The 17,681-nt window shown below is 39.2% G+C and overlaps 1 protein-coding gene across 1 annotated transcript in view; it reads left to right on the top strand.

Annotated features, from left to right (window-relative positions):
* LOC139752148 (uncharacterized) overlaps window positions 1-6,740 on the top strand; it is a 65,795-nt gene extending 59,055 nt beyond the window's left edge. Inside the window, exon 9 of the mRNA XM_071668081.1 lies at window positions 6,579-6,740. Coding sequence (XP_071524182.1) covers window positions 6,579-6,740 — 162 coding nt within the window. The remainder of the gene's footprint in view (window positions 1-6,578) is intronic.
* The last annotated feature ends 10,941 nt before the right edge of the window (window positions 6,741-17,681 follow it).

Genomic DNA, 17,681 nt, shown 5'->3' with positions numbered 1-17,681 from the left:
GGGGAGACGATAACAAGTAGTGGTGATGTGAGAAGGAGATGGAGTGAATATTTTGAAGGTTTGTTGAATGTGTTTGATGATATAGTGGAAGATATAGGGTGTTTTGGTCGAGGTGGTGTGCAAAGTGAGAGGGTTAGGGAAAATGATTTGGTAAACAGAGAAGAGGTAGTAAAAGCTTTGCTGAAGAAGAAAGCTGGCAAGGCAGCAGGTTTGGATGGTATTGCGGTGGAATCTATTAAAAAGGAATTACTGTATCATTGACTGGTTGGTAAGGTTATTTAATGTATGTATGACTCATGGTGAGGTGCCTGAGGATTGGTGGAATGCTTGCATAGTGCCATTGTAGAAAGGCAAAGGTGATAAGAGTGAGTGCTCAAATTTTAGATTTATAAGTTTGTTGAGTATTCCTGGTAAATTATATGGGAGGGTATTGATTGAGAGGGTGAAGGCATGTACAGAGCATCAGATTGGGGAAAAGCAGTGTGGTTTCAGAATTGGTAGAGGATGTGTGGATCAGGTGTTTGCTTTGAAGAATGTATGTGAGAAATACTTAGAAAAGCAAATGGATTTGTATGTAGCATTTCTGGATCTGGAGAAGGCATATGATAGAGTTGATAGAGATGCTCTGTGGAAGGTATTAAGAACATATGGTGTGGGAGGCAAGTTGTTAGAAGCAGTGAAAAGTTCTTATCGAGGATATAAGGCATGTATACGTGTAGGAAGAGAGGAAAGTGATTGGTTCTCAGTGAATGTAGGTTTGCGGCAGGGGTGTGTGATGTCTCCATGGTTGTTTAATTTGTTTATGGATGTGGTTGTTAGGGAGGTGAATGCAAGAGTTTTGGAAAGAGGGGCAAGTATGAAGTCTGTTGGGGATGAGAGAGTTTGGGAAGTGAGTCAGTTGTTGTTCGCTGATGATACAGCGCTGGTGGCTGATTCATGTGAGAAACTGCAGAAGCTGGTGACTGAGTTTGGTAAAGTGTGTGAAAGAAGAAAGTTAAGAGTAAATGTGAATAAGAGCAAGGCTATTAGGTACAGTAGGGCTGAGGGTCAAGTCAATTGGGAGGTAAGTTTGAATGGAGAAAAACTGGAGGAAGTAAAGTGTTTTAGATATATGGGAGTGGTTCTGGCAGCGGATGGAACCATGGAAGCGAAAGTGGATCATAGGGTGGGGGAGGGGGCGAAAATCCTGGTAGCCTTGAAGAATGTGTGGAAATCGAGAACATTATCTCGGAAAGCAAAAATGGGTATGTTTGAAAGAATAATGGTTCCAAGAATGTTGTATGGTTGCGAGGCGTGAGCTATGGATAGAGTTGTGCGCAGGAGGATGAATGTGCTGGAAATGAGATGTTTGAGGACAATGTGTGGTGTGAGGTGGTTTGATCGAGTAAGTAACGTAAGGGTAAGAGAGATGTGTGGAAATAAAAAGAGCGTGGTTGAGAGAGCAGAAGAGGGTGTCTTGAAATGGTTTGGGCACTTGGAGAGAATGAGTTAGGAAAGATTGACCAATAGGATATATGTGTCGGAGGTGGAGGGAACGAGGAGAAGTGGGAGACCAAATTGGAGTTGGAAAGATGGAGTGAAAAAGATTTTATGTGATCGGGGCCTGAACATGCAGGAGGGTGAAAGGAGGGCAAGGAATAGAGTGAAGTGGATCGATGTGATATACCGGGGTTGACGTGTTGTCAGTGGATTGAATCAGGGCATATGAAGCGTCTGGGGTAAACCATGGAAAGATGTGTAGGTATATATATATGCGTGCGTGGACGTGTATGTATATACATGTGTATGGGAGTGGGCTGGGCCATTTCTTTCGTCTGTTTCCTTGCGCTACCTCGCAAACGCGAGAGACAGCGACAAAGCCAAAAAAAAAGAAAAAAAGAAAAAAAAAAAAAAAAATATATATATATATATATATATATATATATATATATATATATATATATATATATATATATATATATATATATATATATATATATATATATATATATATATATATATATATATATATATATATATATATATATATATATATATATATATATATATATATATATATATATATATATATATATATATATATATTATATATATATATATATATATATATATATATATATATATATATATATATATATATATATATATATATATATATATATATATATATATATATATATATATATATATATATATATAATATATATATATATATATATATATATATATATATATATATATATATATATATATATATATATATATATATATATATATATATATATATATATATATATATATATATATATATATATATATATATATATATATATATATATATATATATATATATATATATATATATATATATATATATATATATATATATATATATATATATATATATATATATATATATATATATATATATATATATATATATATATATATATATATATATATAATATATATATATATATATATATATATATATATATATATATATATATATATATATATATATATATATATATATATATATATATATATATATATATATATATATATATATATATATATATATATATATATATATATATATATAAATATATATATATATATATATATATATATATATATATATATATATATATATATATATATATATATATATATATATATATATATATATATATATATATATATATATATATATATATATATATATATATATATATACACACAAACATACATATACACATATGCACATGTACATAATTCATACTGTCTATCTTTATTGATTCTCATCGCCACCCTGCCACACATAAAATAACAAACCCCTCCCCCCTCATGTGCGCGAGATAGCGCTAGGAGGACAACAAATCCCCATTCGTTCACATTCAGTCTCTAGCTGTCATTTAATAATGCAACGAAATCACAGCTCCGTTTCCACATCTAAGTCCCACAGAACATCCCATGGTTTACCCTAGACGTTTCACATGCCCTGGTTCAATCCACTGACAGCACGTCGATCCCGGTATACCACATCGTTCCAATTTACTCTATTCCTTGCACGCCTTTCATCGTCCTGCATGTTCAGACCCCGATCAATAAGAATCTTTTTCACTCCACCTTTCCACCTCCAATTTGATCTCCCACTCTTCTTCGTTCCCTCCACCTCTGACACATACATCCTCTTGGTCAATCTTTCCTCACCTATTCTCTCCACGTGACCAAACCATTTCAAAACACCCTCTTCTGCTCTCTCAACCACACTCTTTTTATTACCACCCATCTCTCATACACTATTATTATTTACTCGATCAAACCACCTCACACCAAAGATTGTCCTCAAACATCTCATTTCAAGCACATCCATCCTCCTGCGCACAACGCTATCCATTGCCCACGCCTCGCAACCAAACAACATTGTTGGAACCACTATCCCTTCAAATATACCCATTTTTGCTTTCCGAGATAATGTTCTCGACTTCCACACATTCTTCAAGGCTCCTATAATTTTCGCCCCTTCCCCTACTCTATGATTCACTTCCGTTTCCATGGTTCAATCCGCGGCCAAATCCACTCCCAGATGTCTATAACACTTCACTTCCTCGAGTTTTTCTCCATTCAAACTAACCTCCCAATTGACTTGACCCTCAACCCTACTGTACCTAATAACCTTGCTCTTATTCATATTTACTCTCAGCTTTCTTCTTTCACACACTTTACCAAACTCAGTCGCCAGCTTCTGCAGTTTCTCACATGAATCAGCCACCAGCGATGTATCATCAGCGAACAACAACTGAATCACTTCCCAAGCTCTCTCATTTACAACAGACTTCACACTTGCCCCTCTTTCCAAAACCATTCCATTCACCTCTCTAAGAACCCCATCCAGAAACAAATGAAACAACCATGGAGACTTCACACCCCCCTGCCGTAAACCTACATTCACTGAGAACCAATCCCTTTACTCTCCTCCTACACGTACACATTCCTTACATCCTCGATAAAAAATTTTTGTGAAAAGTAAGGAAACAAAACCAACACTGATATCGTTATGTTTCTTCACTAAATCTACATTATTCATGATCTTTGAATTCTATAACTTACCCACTAAAGGGTTTGATAAAGATACTAACCATTTTGACAATTTATATGTGATGGAGCCTACTGTACTTACTATAGGTCTTGCCTGAAAATTTTGTTCATGTGTTTTGATAAATCCTTACATATATAGCAAAGAAGGGGGCAAAAATGACAAAAAATTTAGTACCTTCCATCAAATTAACTCTAGAAAATGAAATTAATGGTATGTTACCATTTTTAGATTGCATGATATATTGGCAAGGAAACAAGTTTAAGTTTAGCATATACAGAAAACCTACCAATGTATTCTCATATATTCATAATTACTCATCTCAACATGACAGAGTTAAATTATCACCATTTCAATCTATGATACTTTGGGCATTACGTGTTTGCAGTCCAGAGTTTATTGATGATGAGTTTGAGAAGATATATTATATTGGATCTAAGTTAAAGTACCTCAGATATTTCATTGATAAATCCTTTAAGTTAGCAAAGAAATCATTTTGTAGAGATGAGCCCCAGCCTCCTATCGACACCAAAAATCTTTTATTTCTCTCTTGTATTAATATTCTTACTTTACTTCCCATGTTGGTTAAATCCTTTTATGTAAATGTTGCCTTAAGCAACAATAATACTATAAAGAATTTCTTAGTCAGGAACTCACCAGAAAATTCTCCTGGGTGGATCTATAATGCACCATATAGAAATTGTGATAATTTTTCTGTTGGGCAGACTGGTAAGGATCTTTCTGTTAGACTTAAGCTATATAAATGTAATATAAGAACGGGACAAGAATCAAATACCTTGTTAAATCACTTTAAAAACTATGATCATTTTATCGACTGGAGTAATGCCATCTCAGTGATTAACTCTAACTCCAGTACCATGAGAAATATCACTGAATCCTCTAATCCTAAATACGAAAAGAATTATAATCTTAATATTTGTTATGGTCTATACAAATTGGATAACTTTATTGTTGATAGAATTTGTAAACAATTCACCTTCTTGTCCACATGATAAATTTATGTAAAGTTCGTTGTCTGTATTGGAGAATCGTATGTTTACCAAATGGCGCCCTATCTACGTCTCTTCGTTGTTTATTAACTGAGTGTTATATTTCTCTCTTGTGTCTCCCCTGATGATGTGATTATTACTTGAAAATGCACTTGGGAACTTATCTAGTTTCATTTTCCTCTTGGACTCATTGGAATATATATATATATATATATATATATATATATATATATATATATATATATATATATATATATATATATATATATATATATATATATATATATATATATATATATATATATATATATTTTTTTTTTTTTTTTTTTTTTTTTTTTTTTAATACTTTGTCGCTGTCTCCCGCGTTTGCGAGGTAGCGCAAGGAAACAGACGAAAGAAATGGCCCAACCCCCCCCATACACATGTACATACACACGTCCACACACGCAAATATACATACCTACACAGCTTTCCTTGGTTTACCCCGGACGCTTCACATGCCTTGATTCAATCCACTGACAGCACGTCAACCCCTGTATACCACATCGCTCCAATTCACTCTATTCCTTGCCCTCCTTTCACCCTCCTGCATGTTCAGGCCCCGATCACACAAAATCCTTTTCACTCCATCTTTCCACCTCCAATTTGGTCTCCCTCTTCTCCTCGTTCCCTCCACCTCCGACACATATATCCTCTTGGTCAATCTTTCCTCACTCATTCTCTCCATGTGCCCAAACCATTTCAAAACACCCTCTTCTGCTCTCTCAACCACGCTCTTTTTATTTCCACACATCTCTCTTACCCTTACGTTACTTACTCGATCAAACCACCTCACACCACACATTGTCCTCAAACATCTCATTTCCAGCACATCCATCCTCCTGCGCACAACTCTATCCATAGCCCACGCCTCGCAACCATACAACATTGTTGGAACTACTATTCCTTCAAACATACCCATTTTTGCTTTCCGGGATAATGTTCTCGACTTCCACACATTTTTCAAGGCTCCCAAAATTTTCGCCCCCTCCCCCACCCTATGATCCACTTCCGCTTCCATGGTTCCATCCGCTGACAGATCCACTCCCAGATATCTAAAACACTTCACTTCCTCCAGTTTTTCTCCATTCAAACTCACCTCCCAATTGACTTGACCCTCAACCCTACTGTACCTAATAACCTTGCTCTTATTCACATATATATATATATATATATATATATATATATATATATATATATATATATATATATATATATATATATATATATATATATATATATATATATTTGTGTGAGTGTGTATGTATGTGTGTGTGTGTGTGTGTGTATACGAGCAGAAATATCTACTTGTTGAGACGCATCTCTTGACTTTTCTGTATTAAATCCTTTTTTATTAGTGTCGGTGTTCACCAGTCATGTGTTCACCAGTTATTCAGTTGTATTCATGTGTATTTATTGACTTACAGGGTTATGGATATAGTAGAAAAAGGCTTGTTCGAACACTGGATGTTGACATCTGTTCCGAACTCTACAACATGTCTTCAAACGCCAAAGATGATTTCAATCATCTCGCATCTTTCCTTGAAAAACATTTGGGTAACTTAATCCATCGTGTCCAGAATGCATGAATAAAAAGAACATATAATCAAATATGTATGAAACCAATTTGTTATGGATTTGGTATATCTGTCTCTTATGTCATTCTCAAATTGCAGGGAATGTTCGTGGTCCTTGGCGTTGGACATATGATAAGTCTTCATGTTTTAATACTTGAAAAAGTAAGCTCAATTCTGTTTCACTCAAAGACCTTGTATCCAAGTATATGAGGTAGGAAGAAAGACAACATGATACAGGATATTATACTGTCCAACTAGTCTTTGATCGCAGACTTGCAATGTACCTGTGTGGATTGCGCAGCTCATCGTCACATAGTAAAGGATCTCAGTACAACTTCACACGACAGCAGTTTGTGGCCAACACGTAAATTCTCAAATATCGCAGTAGTTACTGTGAATATCAAATAACAAAATCAGATTTCATCGAAAAATTTCTCCATTAATGAACCACCATCAAAAGGGTTAAGCCAGAAGCTTGACATTCCTTGGCCCCTTCAGCCATGAAGGAGGGCCGCAGGCAGGGTCCAAAGTAGGTGACACCTGACTCTTGGTCTTACGACCTACACCACTCAGTCTGTAGCTGTCATATATAATACACTGAAACTACAGCTCCCTTTCCACATCCAGGCCCCACAAAACTTTCCATGCTTTACCCCAGACGCTTCACATATTATGGTTCATCCCAATGACAGCACGTTGACTCCGGTATACCATATCGTACCGAGTCCAGTACTCCATTCATTGCACGCCTTTCACCCTCCAGCATGTTCAGGCCCCGATCACTCGAAATCTTTTTCACTCCATCTTTACATCTCCAGTTTGGTCTCCCACTTCTCCCCGTTCCCTCCACCTCTGACACATATATCCTCTTTGTCAATCTTTCCTCACTCATTTTTTCCATGTGACCAAACCATTTCAAAACACCCTCTTCTGCCTCTCACCCACACTCTCTTCATTATCACACATCTCTCTTACCCTTTCAGTACATACTCAATCAAACCACCTCACACCACATATTGTCCTGAAGCATCTCATTTCCAGCATATCCACCCTCCCCCTCACAAATCATTCGATAGCCCACACCTCGCAACGATATAACATTGTTGGAAATCCCATTACTTCAAAAATATCCATTTTTGCATTTCAAGATAACGTTCTCGACTTCCAAACATTTTTCAACGCTCCCAGAACTTTCGCCACCTCCCCCACACTGTAACTCACTTCCGCTTCCATGGTTTCACTAGCTGCCAAATCCACCCCCAGATATCTAAAACACTTGACTTCCTCCAGTTTTTCTCCACTCAAACTTACCTCCAAATAAATATATATATATATATATATATATATATATATATATATATATATATAGAGTGAATTGGAGCGATGTGGTATACCGGGGTTAACGTGCTGTCAGTGGATTGAATCAAGGCATGTGAAGCGTCTGGGGTAAACCATGAAAAGCTGTGTAGGTATGTATATTTGCGTGTGTGGACGTATGTATATACATGTGTATGGGGGGGGGGTTGGGCCATTTCTTTCGTCTGTTTCCTTGCGCTACCTCGCAAACGCGGGAGACAGCGACAAAGTATAATAAAATAAAATATATATACATATTTATATATATATATATATATATATATATATATATATATATATATAGGGGTGAAAGAATACTTCCCACGTATTCCTCGCGTGTCGTAGAAAGCGACTAGAGGGGACGGGAGCGGGGGGCCGGAAATCCTCCCCTCCTTGTATTAACTTTCTAAAATGGGAAACAGAAGAAGGAGTCACGCGGGGAGTGATCATCCTCCTCGAAGGCTCAGAGTGGGGTGCCTAAATGTGTGTGGATGTAACCAAGATGTGAAAAAAGGAGAGATAGGTAGTATGTTTGAGGAAAGGAACCTGGATGTTTTGGCTCTGAGTGAAACGAAGCTCAAGGGTAAAGGGGAAGAGTGGTTTGGAAATGTCTGGGGAGTGAAGTCAGGGGTTAGTGAGAGGACAAGAGCAAGGGAAGGAGTAGCAATACTCCTGAAACAGGAGTTGTGGGAGTATGTGATAGAATGTAAGAAAGTAAATTCTCGATTAATATGGGTAAAATTGAAAGTTGATGGAGAGAGGTGGGTGATTATTGGTGCATATGCACCTGGGCATGAGAAGAAAGATCATGAGAGGCAAGTGTTTTGGGAGCAGCTGAATGAGTGTGTTAGCGGTTTTGATGCACGAGACCAGGTTATAGTGATGAGTGATTTGAATGCAAAGGTGAGTAATGTGGCAGTTGAGGGAATAATTGGTATGCATGGGGTGTTCAGTGTTGTAAATGGAAATGGTGAAGAGCTTGTAGATTTATGTGCTGAAAAAGGACTGATGATTGGGAATACCTGGTTTAAAAAGCGAGATATACATAAGTATACTTATGTAAGTAGGAGAGATGGCCAGAGAGCGTTATTGGATTACGTGTTAATTGACAGGCGTGCGAAAGAGAGACTTTTGGATGTTAATGTGCTGAGAGGTGCAACTGGAGGGATGTCTGATCATTATCTTGTGGAGTCTAAGGTGAAGATTAGTATGGGTTTTCAGAAAAGAGGAGTGAATGTTGGGGTGAAGAAGGTGGTGAGAGTGAGTGAGCTTGGGAAGGAGACCTGTGTGGAGAAGTACCAGGAGAGACTGTGTACAGAATGGAAAAAGGTGAGAACAATGGAAGTAAGGGGAGTGGGGGAGGAATGGGATGTATTTAGGGAATCAGTGATGGATTGCGCAAAAGATGCTTGTGGCATGAGAAGAGTGGGAGGTGGGCTGTTTAGAAAGGGTAGTGAGTGGTGGGATGAAGAAGTAAGAGTATTAGTGAAAGAGAAGAGAGAGGCATTTGGACGATTTTTGCAGGGAAAAAATGCAATTGTGTGGGAGAAGTATAAAAGAAAGAGACAGGAGGTCAAGAGAAAGGTGCAAGAGGTGAAAAAAAGGGCAAATGAGAGTTGGGGTGAGAGACTATCAGTAAATTTTAGGGAGAATAAAAAGATGTTCTGGAAGGAGGTAAATAGGGTGCGTAAGACAAGGGAGCAAATGGGAACTTCAGTGAAGGGCGTAAATGGGGAGGTGATAACAAGTAGCGGTGATGTGAGAAGGAGATGGAATGAGTATTTTGAAGGTTTGTTGAATGTGTCTGATGACAGAGTGGCAGATATAGGGTGTTTTGGTCGAGGTGGTGTGCAAAGTGAGAGGGTTGGGAAAATGATTTGGTAAACAGAGAAGAGGTAGTAAAAGCTTTGCGGAAGATGAAAGCCGGCAAGGCAGCAGGTTTGGATGGTATTGCAGTGGAATTTATTAAAAAAGGGGGTGACTGTATTGTTGACTGGTTGGTAAGGTTATTTAATGTATGTATGACTCATGGTGAGGTGCCTGAGGATTGGCGGAATGCGTGCATAGTGCCATTGTACAAAGGCAAAGGGGATAAGAGTGAGTGCTCAAATTACAGAGGTATAAGTTTGTTGAGTATTCCTGGTAAATTATATGGGAGGGTATTGATTGAGAGGGTGAAGGCATGTACAGAGCATCAGATTGGGGAAGAGCAGTGCGGTTTCAGAATTGGTAGAGGATGTGTGGATCAGGTGTTTGCTTTGAAGAATGTATGTGAGAAATACTTAGAAAAGCAAATGGATTTGTATGTAGCATTTATGGATCTGGAGAAGGCATATGACAGAGTTGATAGAGATGCTCTGTGGAAGGTATTAAGAATATATGGTGTGGGAGGCAAGTTGTTAGAAGCAGTGAAAAGTTTTTATCGAGGATGTAAGGTATGTGTACGTGTAGGAAGAGAGGAAAGTGATTGGTTCTCAGTGAATGTAGGTTTGCGGCAGGGGTGTGTGATGTCTCCATGGTTGTTTAATTTGTTTATGGATGGGGTTGTTAGGGAGGTAAATGCAAGAGTCCTGGAAAGAGGGGCAAGTATGAAGTCTGTTTGGGATGAGAGAGCTTGGGAAGTGAGTCAGTTGTTGTTCGCTGATGATACAGCGCTGGTGGCTGATTCATGTGAGAAACTGCAGAAGCTGGTGACTGAGTTTGGTAAAGTGTGTGGAAGAAGAAAGTTAAGAGTAAATGTGAATAAGAGCAAGGTTATTAGGTACAGTAGGGGTGAGGATCAAGTCAATTGGGAGGTGAGTTTGAATGGAGAAAAACTGGAGGAAGTGAAGTGTTTTAGATATCTGGGACTGGATCTGTCAGCGGATGGAACCATGGAAGCGGAAGTGGATCATTGGGTGGGGGAGGGGGCGAAAATTCTGGGAGCCTTGAAAAATGTGTGGAAGTCGAGAACATTAACTCGGAAAGCAAAAATGGGTATGTTTGAAGGAATAGTGGTTCCAACAATGTTGTATGGTTGCGAGGCGTGGGCTATGGATAGAGATGTGCGCAGGAGGATGGATGTGCTGGAAATGAGGTGTTTGAGGACAATGTGTGGTGTGAGGTGGTTTGATCGAGTAAGTAACGTAAGGGTAAGAGAGATGTGTGGAAATAAAAAGAGCGTGGTTGAGAGAGCAGAAGAGGGTGTTTTGAAATGGTTTGGGCACATGGAGAGAATGAGTGAGGAAAGATTGACCAAGAGGATATATGTGTCGGAGGTGGAGGGAACGAGGAGAAGAGGGAGACCAAATTGGAGGTGGAAAGATGGAGTGAAAAAGATTTTGTGTGATCGGGGCCTGAACGTGCAGGAGGGTGAAAGGAGGGCAAGGAATAGAGTGAATTGGAGCGATGTGGTATACAGGGGTTGACGTGCTGTCAGTGGATTGAATCAAGGCATGTGAAGCGTCTGGGGTAAACCATGGAAAGCTGTGTAGGTATGTATATTTGCGTGTGTGGACGTATGTACATGTGTATGGGGGGGGGGGGGTTGGGCCATTTCTTTCGTCTGTTTCCTTGCGCTACCTCGCAAACGCGGGAGACAGCGACAAAGTATAAAAAAGAAAAAAAAATATATATATATACATGTGGGGGGAGGGGATTGTTATTTCATGTGTGCAGGGGTGGCGAAGAGAATGAATAAGGGAAGACAGTATGAATTATGTACATGTGTACATATGCATATTTCTGTATATATATATATATATATATATATATATATATATATATATATATATATATTATATATATATATATATATATATATATATATATATATATATATATATATATATATATATATATATATATATATATATATATATATATATATATATATATATATTTTCTGAAAACCCATACAAATCTTCACCTTAGTCTCCACAAGATAATGATCAGACATCCCTCCAGTTGCACCTCTCAGCACATTAACATCCAAAAGTCTCTCTTTCGCGCGCCTGTCAATTAAGACGTAATCCAATAACGCTCTCTGGCCATCTCTCCTACTTACATAAGTATACTTATGTATATCTCGCTTTTTAAACCAGGTATTCCCAATCATCAGTCCTTTTTTAACACAAATGTTGGGGTGAGGAGGGTGGTGAGAGTAAGTGAGCTTGGGAAGGAGACTTCTGTGAGGAAGTACCAGGAGAGACTGAGTACAGAATGGAAAAAGGTGAGAACAATGGAAGTAAGGGGAGTGGGGGAGGAATGGGATGTATTTAGGGAATCAGTGATGGATTGCGCAAAAGATGCTTGTGGCATGAGATTAGAAAGGGTAGTGAGTGGTGGGATGAAGAAGTAAGAGTATTAGTGAAAGAGAAGAGAGAGGCATTTGGACGATTTTTGCAGGGAAAAAATGCAGTTGAGTGGTAGACGTATAAAAGAAAGAGACAGGAGATCAAGAGAAAGTTGCAAGAGGTGAAAAAAAGGGCAAATGAGAGTTGGGGTGAGAGAGTATCATTAAATTTTAGGGAGAATAAAAAGATGTTCTGGAAGGAGGTATATAAAGTGCGTAAGACAAGGGAGCAAATGGAACTTCAGTGAAGGGCGCAAATGGGGAGGTGATAACAAGTAGTGGTGATGTGAGAAGGAGATGGAGTGAGTATTTTGAAGGTTTGTTGAATGTGTTTGATGATAGAGTGGCAGATATAGGGTGTTTTGGTCGAGGTGGTGTGCAAAGTGAGAGGGTTAGGGAAAATGATTTGGTAAACAGAGAGGAGGTAGTAAAAGCTTTGCGGAAGATGAAAGCCGGCAAGGCAGCAGGTTTGGATGGTATTGCAGTGGAATTTATTAAAAAAGGGGGTGAATGTATTGTTGACTGGTTGGTAAGGTTATTTAATGTATGTATGACTCATGGTGAGGTGCCTGAGGATTGGCGGAATGCGTGCATAGTGCCATTGTACAAAGGCAAAGGGGATAAGAGTGAGTGCTCAAATTACAGAGGTATAAGTTTGTTGAGTATTCCTGCTAAATTATATGGGAGGATATTGATTGAGAGGGTGAAGGCATGTACAGAGCATCAGATTGAGGAAGAGCAGTGTGGTTTCAGAAGTGGTAGAGGATGTGTGGATCAGGTGTTTGCTTTGAAGAATGTATGTGAGAAATACTTAGAAAAGCAAATGGATTTGTATGTAGCATTTCTGGATCTGGAGAAGGCATATGATAGAGTTGATAGAGATGCTCTGTGGAAGGTATTAAGAATATATGGTGTGGGAGGCAAGTTGTTAGAAGCAGTGAAAAGTTTTTATCGAGGATGTAAGGCATGTGTACGTGTAGGAAGAGAGGAAAGTGATTGGTTCTCAGTGAATGTAGGTTTGCGGCAGGGGTGTGTGATGTCTCCATGGTTGTTTAATTTGTTTATGGATGGGGTTGTTAGGGAGGTGAATGCAAGAGTTTTGGAAAGAGGGGCAAGTATGAAGTCTGTTGGGGATGAGAGAGCTTGGGAAGTGAGTCAGTTGTTGTTCGCTGATGATACAGCGCTGGTGGCTGATTCATGTGAGAAACTGCAGAAGCTGGTGACTGAGTTTGGTAAAGTGTGTGGAAGAAGAAAGTTAAGAGTAAATGTGAATAAGAGCAAGGTTATTAGGTACAGTAGGGTTGAGGGTCAAGTCAATTGGGAGGTGAGTTTGAATGGAGAAAAACTGGAGGAAGTGAAGTGTTTTAGATATCTGGGAGTGGATCTGTCAGCGGATGGAACCATGGAAGCGGATGTGGATCATTGGGTGGGGGCGGGGGCGAAAATTCTGGGAGCCTTGAAGAATGTGTGGAAGTCGAGAACATTATCTCGGAAAGCAAAAATGGGTATGTTTGAAGGAATAGTGGTTCCAACAATGTTGTATGGTTGCGAGGCGTGGGCTATGGATAGAGTTGTGCGCAGGAGGATGGATGTGCTGGAAATGAGATGTTTGAGGACAATGTGTGGTGTGAGGTGGTTTGATCGAGTAAGTAACGTAAGGGTAAGAGAGATGTGTGGAAATAAAAAGAGCGTGGTTGAGAGAGCAGAAGAGGGTGTTTTGAAATGGTTTGGGCACATGGAGAGAATGAGTGAGGAAAGATTGACCAAGAGGATATATGTGTCGGAGGTGGAGGGAACGAGGAGAAGAGGGAGACCAAATTGGAGGTGGAAAGATGGAGTGAAAAGGATTTTGTGTGATCGGGGCCTGAACATGCAGGAGGGTGAAAGGAGGGCAAGGAATAGAGTGAATTGGAGCGATGTGGTATACAGGGGTTGACGTGCTGTCAGTGGATTGAATCAAGGCATGTGAAGCGTCCGGGGTAAACCATGGAAAGCTGTGTAGGTATGTATATTTGCGTGTGTGGACGTGTGTATGTACATGTGTATGAGGGGGGGTTGGGCCATTTCTTTCGTCTGTTTCCTTACGCTACCTCGCAAACGCGGGAGACAGCGACAAAAGTATAAAAAAAAAAAAAAAAAAAAATATATATATATATATATATATATATATATATATATATTGTTTAATATTTGTTTTTCTGTGTCGCTGTCTTCCGCGTTGGCGAGGTAGGGCAAGGAAGCAGACGAAAGAATGGCCCAAGCAACCCACATACACATGTATATACATTCACGTCCACACATGCAAGTATACAGAACTATACATCTCAACGTATACATATATATACACACACAGACATATTCATAAATACATATATACATGATTCACAGTGTCTCCTTTTAATCATTCCCGTCGCCTCCTCGCCACACATGAAATAACAACCTCATCCCCCCTCATGTGTGCGAGGTAGCTCTAGCAGAAGACAACAAAGGACACATTCGTTCACACTTAGTCTCCAGCTTTCATGTACTAATGAACCGAAACCGCAGCTCCCTTTCCACATCCAGGCCCCAAAGAACTTTCCATGGTTTACCTAAGACGCTTCACATGCCCTGAGTCAATCCATTGACAGCACGTCGACCCCGGTATACCATATCGTTCCAATTCACTCTATTCCTTGCACGCCTTTCACCCTCCTGTTGTTCAGGCTCGATCACTCAAAATCTTTTCACTTCATCTTTCCACCTCCAATATGGTCTCCCACTTCTCCTCGTTCCCTCCACCTCAGACACATATATCCTTTTTGTAAATCCTTCATCACTCATTCTCTCCATGTGACGAAACCATCTCAAAACACCCTCTTCTGCTCTCTCAATCACACTCATTTTATTACCACACATCTCTTTTACCCTATTATTACTTTGTCGATCAAACCACCTCACACCACATATTGTCCTCAAACATCTAATCTCTAGCACATTCACTCTCCTCCGCACAACTCTATGCATAGCTAATGCCCCACAACCATAAAACTACTTCTCTGTCCCTCCACTTCAGACACATATATAATCTTCGTCGATCTTTCCTCACTCATTCTCTCCATGTGCCCAAACCATTTCAAGACACCCTCTTCTTCTCTCTCAATCACACTAGTTTTATTACCACACATCTCTCTTACCCTACTATTATTTTGTCGATCAAACCACCTCACACCACGTATTGTCCCCAAACATCTAATTTCCAGCACATTCACTCTCCTCCGCACAACTCTATCCATAGCCAATGCCTCACAACCATAGAACATTGTTGGAACCACTATTCCTTCAAACATACCCATTTTTGCTTTCCGAGATAATGTTCTCGACTTACATACATTCTTTAACGCTCCCAGAACTTTCGCCCCCTCCCCCACCCTATGATTCACTTCCGCTTCCATGGTTCCATCCGCTGCCAAATCAACTCTCAGATATCTAAAACACTTTACCTTCCTCCAGTTTTTCTCTATTCAAACTTACCTCCCAATTGACTTGACCTTCAACCCAACTGCACCTAATAACTTTTCTCTTATTCACATTTACTCACAGTTTTCTTCTTTCACACACTTTACCAAACTCAGTCACCAGTTTCTGCAGTTTCTCACATGAATCAGCCACCACCGTTGTATCATCAGCGAACAACAACTGACTCACTTCCCAAGATCTCTCATCCACAACAGACTGCATGCTTGCCCCTCTTTCCAAAACTCTAGCATCACCTCCCTAACAACGCCATCCATAAACAAATTTAACAACCTATGGAGATATCTCACACCTCTGCCGCAAACCTATATTTACTGAAAACCAATCCCTATCTTCTCTTTCTACACGTACACATGCCTTACATCCTCGATAAGAACTTTTCACTGCTTCTAACAACTTGCCTCGCACACCATATATGCCTATCTATCATATGCCTTCTCCAAATGCATAAATGTTACATACAAATCCATTTGCTTTTCTAAGTATTTCTCACATACATTTTTCAAAGCAAACACCTGATCCACAAATGCTCTACCACTTTTGAAACCAAACTGCTCTTCCCCAGCCTGATGCTCTGTACATGCCTTCACCCTCTCAATCAATACCCTCCAATATAATTTCCCAGGAACACTGAACAAACTTATACCTATGTAATTTTAGAACTTACTTTTATCCCCTTTGCCTTTGTAGAAAGACACCATGCAAGCATTCCGCCATTCCTCAGGCATCTCACCATGAGTCATACATACATTAAATAGCCTTATCAACCAGTCAACAATACAGACCCCTTTCTTTAATAAATTCTACTGCAATACCATCCAAACCTGTTGCCTTGCCGGCTTTCATCTTCCGCAAAGCTCTTACTACCTCTTCTCTGTTTACCAAATCATTTTCCCTAACTCTCTTACTTTGCACACCACCTCTACCAAAACACCCTATATCTGCCACTCTGTCATCAAACACATTTATCAAACCTTCAAAATACTCACTCCATCTCCTTCTCACGTCAGCACTACTTGTTATCACCTCCCCATTAGCCCCCTTCACTGAAGTTCCCATTTGTTACTCGTTTTATGCACTTTATTTACCTCCTTCTAAATCATCTTTTATTCTCCCTAAAATTTAATGATACTCACACACCCCAACTCTCATTTGCGCTCTTTTTCCCTCTCTTGCACCTTTCTCTTGACCTCGTGACTCTTTGATTTATACAGCTCCCACTCATTTGCATATTTCCCTGCAAAAATCGTCCAAATGCCTGTCTTGTCTTTCACTAATAATCTTACTTCTTCTTCCCACCACTCATTACCCTTTCTAATCTGCCCACTTCCCATGCTTCTCAGGCCACAAGCATCTTTTGCGCAAGCCATCACTGCTTCCCTAAATACATCCCATTCCTTCCCCACTCCCCATACGTCCTTTGTTTTCACCTTTTTCATTCTGTACTCAGTCTCTCCTGGTACTTCCTAACACAAGTCTCCTTCCCAAGCATACTTACTCTCACCACTCTCTTCACCCCAACTTTCTCTCCTCTTTTCTGGAAACCTTTACAAATCTTCACCCTCGCCTCCAAAAGATAATGATCAGACATCCCTCCAGTTGCACCTCTCATCATATAAACATCCAAAACTCTCTCTTTCGCGCGCCTATCACTTAACACGTAATCCAATAATGCTCTCTGGCCATCTTTCCTACTTACATACGTATACTTATGTATATCTCTCTTTTTAAACCAGGTATTCACATTC

This window comes from Panulirus ornatus, chromosome 2 (assembly GCF_036320965.1).
Source record: "Panulirus ornatus isolate Po-2019 chromosome 2, ASM3632096v1, whole genome shotgun sequence".
Lineage (NCBI taxonomy): Eukaryota > Metazoa > Arthropoda > Malacostraca > Decapoda > Palinuridae > Panulirus > Panulirus ornatus.
Note: the sequence above shows the minus strand (reverse complement) of the source record. Positions and strands in the feature narration are given on the sequence as shown.